Genomic DNA, 6,972 nt, shown 5'->3' with positions numbered 1-6,972 from the left:
AATATTGTGTATTCGCGATTTTCATGGCAAAAATTGTCTTTGTGACCACCCAATGTGACGAATAGTCCAATTACCGTATGATTGTTGTTAAATATTCAAAAATATTAACTCATATTTAAAATCCCGTATCATTCATTTTTTTTCAAAACCAGCCGTTAAATTTCAACGGTAAAACTCCAATAGACTGGATTTTAATATTTAAAAGAACAATTTTGTGACATTACTGGATACCTTTTGTGCCCACGATGTTGCTCGCTGTTTCTTACTAATCGATAGAAATATATTAATATACAGTAAATTGGCGTTTATATTATTATTTTAATTCTTAAATTAAGCTACAATCTACAGTCGCATGGCGAACAGAGAAATGTTATAATAATAGAAGGGCCCTTACGAATAAATAAATTGTGTCAATATTACGCGGTACGTCTCTATAACTACGCTGCAACGCACGGAATACAATCAGATCAATTTACTTATAAAAATGTATCCCATGTTGTTTATTGTGTGTTTTGAATGCATTGTGCAATTTTTAACGAAGCTTGCCCATCTTGTGAGTAATATAAACAAACAGAGAAGTTTTTTATTGGAAATACGGCGAACACCAAGCATCAAATACGACTGATGCAATTATTTAGGAATGTCTGTGGACAATCGTCACTTGACAACAATATAACGCCTAAAGACACTTCTATTAATTCTCTGACGGCGAATGACCATACTGCTTCCACTATGCACATAAAAACTTTTGTTACGGCCAAAAAACGGTTGGCGCGAGAAGTCATTTAGCTGTCAGTTGACGTTTTGTTAATTGTGCGGTCTAACGTTTGTTGTATCGTTTGTAAAATCAACATGATTGAAAGTAACGAAGATTTACAAATAAAATTAGCCAGAAAATTTATAAAAATGAAAATCATTGAAGACAACCTTACATTTCGCGACCATGAAGAACAAAAACTGCATATAAGTGATTTAATATCGCGAACTGTGGAGGCAGGTGAATCCAACTCAGCATTAGTCATCGGACCAAGAGGATCCGGCAAAACTACCGTTAGTTTACACATACCACAATATATAAATAATCTTTCAATACCTAGATATTTAATTGCCATACGAATGTTTTTAGTTGCTTAATAGTATCATATGGGAGTTGAACAATACCTCTGAATTTCAAACTAATTCGATCACAATTAATTTGAATGGGCTTTTACACACTGATGACAAATTAGCATTGAAATCTATCACTTCACAAGTAAGTGCTTGGTCAATTTATATATTTAAATATGGTTGCATTTTTTTTAGGTACTTTCCAACTATCCCGAGGCATGTTTTTTAAACATTATATAAATTTTTTATCAAAAACAAAACTTAACTTATTGTTTCAATAATTAAATAAACTTATATAGGTAATTTTAAATTCAATATTAATGTGAATTCTGGAGGCCAAAATATTTTTGATTCCGTGCTAAAGTGACTCGAATACGGTGTCGATTCTGACCAGCTGTCTCCAAATGAATTGGCTTCGAATTATGACAGATTGTTCCTCAGTGTCTTTTTATTACCGATTATATGCGCTTCACGATCTGATTATGAACGCCAAGGTGCACATCTACCAAGTTATAACAATGATTGACTTTGCAATGTTCAAATCCAGTTTTTTCCTACTCTTCAACTGTGGTTGCCCACTTTGACTTCTCGAGTCTCCCGACACAGTCCTCCAAAATCCTTGAAATACTCTACCGGCATTATTCTTTCTCTTTGTAAACAAGCTTACGACAGTTGATCTTTTGCCTCCTATTTTCTTTGTTGGTCTTTTGTTAAAATAGTATGTCTCATATAGTTAATCCAGTCGACGGTTGTGTTCTTAGTTATGCCTAATCCCTCCTTGCAAAATTTGATCGACATCAATTCATATTTTGTCAATATATATTTTGTTTTCAAAATATGCCTCCAGATAATGGGAAAGTAACTTTTTTATTACATTAATTTGTGTAAATATTTGCAGATGTCACTTGAGAATGCTGTCGGCGATAAAGTTTTCAGTTCATTTTCAGAAAATTTAGCCTTTCTACTGTCATCTCTTAAATCAGGCCAAAATAAACATTGTAAAAGCATTATATTTATTCTTGAAGAATTTGATCTATTTTGTCATCATGGAAGTCAAACATTACTTTACAATTTGTTTGATGTGGCTCAAAGTAAACAAGCACCAATTTGTGTTTTGGGTAAGATATTGAATATGTTTTGTTATACATATACAGACAACAATAAGAAAATTATGGTTTCCAACAATTTTACTTTATCTTTTTTTGTAATTTTTCAAATATCGAGAATATTATATCTAACGTGGTTTTATGAAACATTCTTTGATATTATAATATAATTTATTTTCAGGATTAACATGTCGTTTAGATGTAATTGAATTATTGGAGAAAAGAGTAAAGTCAAGATATTCCCATAGGCAAATTTTTATATTCCCAAATAATGTATCCAATGATACTGAAAATTGTTCTGACATATTATTTGCAAAGCGTGTTTGTCTCTTTGTCAAATTGCTAAGCCTGCCATGTGAAATAAAAAAACCTAAAAAATCTAAAAACATTTCCCATAGAAATTCATACAGTGATTCTGAAGACCAAGATAACTGTGATAAAAATTTCGAGATTCCTTATGACATTTTATTGAAATGTAAATCTAATGCAAAAGAATTTCAAGAACTAGACCCTATATTTGTGTCATTCTGGAATGAGAATATCAAAGCTTTAAGTGAGGATAAAAAAGTTCTAAGCTGTCTTCAAAAATTTTATGATGTGAATGTAAACGAACAATCATTTAAAAATTTTATGGTAAGTGTATTTTCAGAAGCAAATAAAAATACAAGGTTTTTGTGCTGTCTTTTATTTACTGTATTTTCAATATTTCAGATGGAATTAGCATGTAAATTATCCTTTGACCATCCCCAGCTAGAAGTTTCTGATGTACTCAATGTAACACAAAACTACATTAATGTTGACGAAAAAATTCTTGTTTTAACATCATTGTCAATTTTAGAACTTTCTTTGATTATAGCAATGAAACATCAAATGGACATATTTGATGGCCAACCTATGAATTTTGAAATGATTCTCAATAGGTGACTTATAAATAAAATAAATTATACCAACAACCTGTATAATTTATTTTATATAAATTTTGAATTGTTTTCCAGATACACAAAGTTTGCAAACTCAAATTCCTCTGCACAATCGGTTCCACGTCCAGTGATCTTGAAAGCTTTTGAACATCTCAAATCATTAGAAATCATATGTCCAATTAAAGGAGACACTAGTCTAAATGTTGACCATATACAAAAGGAATATCAGCTTCATAGATTACTTGTTACTCCGTCACAAATTTCAGAGGCTGTGAAACAATACAAGAGTTTACCGACAGAATTGATTCAATGGGCTTGCAGTTCGTTGATATAGTGAATATTAATATTGAAAAATTCCGATGTATGTATGTATTTATTATTGTGAACCTACAATTCATTAAAAATTAAATAAAAATTGTGTATATTTTTATATTATTCCTTTATTCATTTTATTAAAAAAAATTACAATATGTGAAGCAAATCAAGTAAATAAAAATATTAGTAGACAGACGTTTTCATAAAATGTCAACTATACTCTTGTGTCATTTTTTAATATATGTATGTATATTTAACATTAATACATTTACAATGTATTCGATTACCTACATATATTATATAATTAATGCATGCATTTAATGTTATTTCACTAACATTAACTTGTGGCCACTTTAAACAAATATAAATTCTTATTAGCACCAGTTAAATGGCCCTGTATATGTCAAATTTATCATATTTAACATTAAATTTCAACATTAGTTATGGTTTCAATTCTCATTCAATATATATTTTATGATAGTTTATGTTTTAAGTACTCTACCGCAGACGTTATATTCTGTTTTATCAACAAATGCCTACTACTATTAAGAATTGAGACATGATAATAGCTAGTTTCTACATTTAATACATCACAGATGAAAATCCGTGATGATTGGCACATATTAGTCTTAATGTTTATTTAAAACAATTCTTACAAATAATACTATATTAGTTGAGAAGCTTTTAGCTATCTATGTTAATATTTGTTATTTAAAGCTCATTACATTCTAAGCATTAATGAATTCTCTCTAATTGTAATTAAATGAGTAATTTCTTGTGTTTATAGTAATTTTCATTGTGGCTTTATATGATAAAAATTGTATACATACTAGTATGTGCTATTTTTTTAATTGAAATATGTATGTGATTGACATTTTCTTATATTTTAAGGTATTTTCGAGAGAATACAAATCATTAAAAGGTATCTAATAAGAAAGTCCCCACAAAATATTCGAATCGTTCATCGATAAAATGTGTTAAAACGTATTAAAAATACATTTTAATTATTATTTTGCAGAAGCAATTATAATTTACATTATACTGATGAACAAATATGATTTAATCAAAATTTCCCATGAAAATAAAATTTATTTCTAAATTATAATAATGAAATTTTGTTGTCTTACGCTTCAGCCATACTAAATAATGCGATAGTATTAAAATCAAACTTTTTGTATATAATGAAGTAAAAAAAAAAGTATTTTGAGGAATATAAATTTAACACTAACTATTACAAACAAATTATTCTGCAATATCTTCAAACAAAATTTATTTGAAAATCAAGCAGTGCAATTTTTGTGGCACTATTTTTTTAAGTAGTTGAAAATTCAATCAAAAAAATTTTATTTAACAATAAATACATTCAGGCTTAACTGATAATTTGTTCTAAATGTTTTATATATTTTTCTTAACTTAACATCTTTCCTCCAAAATATTTTTTTCTTCCTCATATACTTTCACAAAATTTTCTATTGACAATTAAAAAAATGGTAATATGTAATTTTATTACTATAACAATTGGCAGTTTTCTAATTGTTAATCGTGAATATCGATCAACTAATTATTGCAAGATTCAATGCCTCGGCCATCCCTTAGTTGCTTGGAACGTTCGTACTTCTGAAGAAGTAAATGTAGCCATATGTTGATGATCAGCTGTAACACATACATAAAATTGATAATTATAGTCATAAAAATTAATTTTTAAGGATTTTATTTTTGAAAATTCAATTTACCTTGATCAGGCAAATTCCTCCTTACGACCCTGGGTGTACCTTCATCATCACTAGCATCTCCGTCATCTTCATGCGCTGCCCAACGCTCTGTAAATTCACTGGCTGAACGTACCAATGAAGGTTGACTCAGTGATCGTTGCAGTGAACGCTGACTGGAAGTTCTGTATTAAATATTTTCATGTTAAATCATTCATATTACACTTAAATAATTACATATATTCTCCATATGAGTGATAATTTAAAATATACCTTGGAATACGGAAATCTTGTTCAGTATCACTGTCGGAATCATAAAATCGTGTAGAAAGTGGCATACCCATCGATACTTCTGACTGACTGTCCATGCCGTCCATTCTGGCATAATCAACCATCATTTCTGACATTGACCTATATTTTATTAAAAACACTCATTTAATACAAAAATATTGTTTTATAATCAATATAAAAGTAACTATTCAGTTCATTTCCAACTACCTCATATCAACATGATCGCTGCGGTAACTTGAACGAGATGTTCTACGAGATGGTGATGCAGCAGTAGCTCGTGGTGTGCGACTAGAAGCTCCGCCATCACTATCGTATTCATACAGTGTTGGTAAAGAACTTCGTCTCGATCGGGTGTCCCAATCAGACTTCTTGCGATATCGACCACCCTAACAAATTAAAAATATTTTCATGTATATAAATGTACATTGTGTGTATACTTAAATAAATAAATTTTATTTTGAAGCTTTTATATTAAATACTTTTGGTTTGTCTTGTGGTGGTGCTAATATTCTTATGATGACATCCCACTTGTGTTGTGGGAACAATGAACTATATCGTTGATCTTCGCTTACACGTTGGAAGTCTTCACGGATCACACATTCAGAAAGAGAACGGCGCAACTCTGAGCGGCTAGTTATTATTTGTCGCCAACGTGTACGTTCTTCAATAGTCAACGACTCATGTTCTTCATAGTCAATCTGTGTACATTTAAAGCATAATTAAAATTATACAATTTAAATTAAACTAGCTTAAAGTATGCACCATCTGCACTTACCTCTTCTTCGATTTCAGGCCGAAGGACTCTAATAAGCACATCCCAATTTACTGGTACAGGTTGAGCCACACCCAAAGGTGATAACACTTCATCATCAGTATACAAGGGATTTCTTGCTGGCGGTAACTCGGGTAATAATGGTAATCCACTAGTTCCAATACTGCCAACTAATTCCGGAGAGAATAAATGAGGCCCTGTTGATCCTGAACACAAAAATCTACACTGTAAACAAAACCTTAAGATTTACCACACTAAATTCTAGTTAGAACCATACACACCAATATAATTTTGTGGTGAAATCATCGGAGGCTCTGAACGGGATGCAATAGTCATTCCAGAAGCACTAGACACATCGCTAAAATCTTCCCAATTGCCATCGCCAGGTGGTGGGTAATTTCTGATGGTCACGTCCCATTTAGAAGGTACTGGTCTAGGAGTACTTTTATATTCTGTGACCAGTCTACGGTGACGCTCCACATCCTCGACTGTTTTCTTCTCAGTTATAGTGCGTAGGAAAACATCGTCCACCATATGAGCGGTTATTTCAGGTTTCCTTTAAAATGATAATGAATTTATTAAAATCATATAATGTTGTTTACTGTATAAATTTAATGCACTTATATTTTACCTTGCTGGCAATATTGGAGTTTCTGGCATTGGTTCAATACTTTCCATATACACTTCCTCTTCAACTTTTTGAGCGGGAGGTAGCGGAGCCGGACGCTTTTAATAAAACATGATAGTAATAA

At 30.9% G+C, this 6,972-nt stretch overlaps 2 protein-coding genes across 3 annotated transcripts in view; one reads left to right on the top strand and one right to left on the bottom strand.

Moving 5' to 3' along the window:
• Positions 1-732: 732 nt before the first annotated feature.
• On the top strand, positions 733-3,563 carry Orc4 (origin recognition complex subunit 4). The gene is made up of 6 exons (XM_077442108.1): positions 733-1,050; positions 1,127-1,252; positions 2,006-2,225; positions 2,395-2,846; positions 2,925-3,133; positions 3,209-3,563. The coding sequence occupies exons 1-6, from the start codon at positions 853-855 to the stop codon at positions 3,465-3,467; spliced, it is 1,464 nt and encodes a 487-aa protein (XP_077298234.1). The 5' UTR covers positions 733-852; the 3' UTR covers positions 3,468-3,563.
• Positions 3,563-6,972, bottom strand: part of pot (zona pellucida domain protein papillote) — a 22,098-nt gene continuing 18,688 nt past the window's right edge. For both annotated transcript variants that reach the window (XM_077442105.1, XM_077442106.1), the window contains 8 exons: positions 6,852-6,946; positions 6,502-6,776; positions 6,224-6,426; positions 5,928-6,146; positions 5,656-5,834; positions 5,431-5,568; positions 5,182-5,342; positions 3,563-5,101 (listed from right to left, as the gene is read on the bottom strand). In XM_077442105.1, coding sequence (XP_077298231.1) covers positions 5,022-5,101; positions 5,182-5,342; positions 5,431-5,568; positions 5,656-5,834; positions 5,928-6,146; positions 6,224-6,426; positions 6,502-6,776; positions 6,852-6,946 — 1,350 coding nt within the window. In that variant the 3' untranslated portion in view covers positions 3,563-5,021. The remainder of the gene's footprint in view (positions 5,102-5,181; positions 5,343-5,430; positions 5,569-5,655; positions 5,835-5,927; positions 6,147-6,223; positions 6,427-6,501; positions 6,777-6,851; positions 6,947-6,972) is intronic.

Source organism: Arctopsyche grandis, chromosome 12 (genome assembly GCF_051622035.1).
Source record: "Arctopsyche grandis isolate Sample6627 chromosome 12, ASM5162203v2, whole genome shotgun sequence".
Lineage (NCBI taxonomy): Eukaryota > Metazoa > Arthropoda > Insecta > Trichoptera > Hydropsychidae > Arctopsyche > Arctopsyche grandis.
This window is presented reverse-complemented; position numbering and strand designations above follow the sequence as displayed.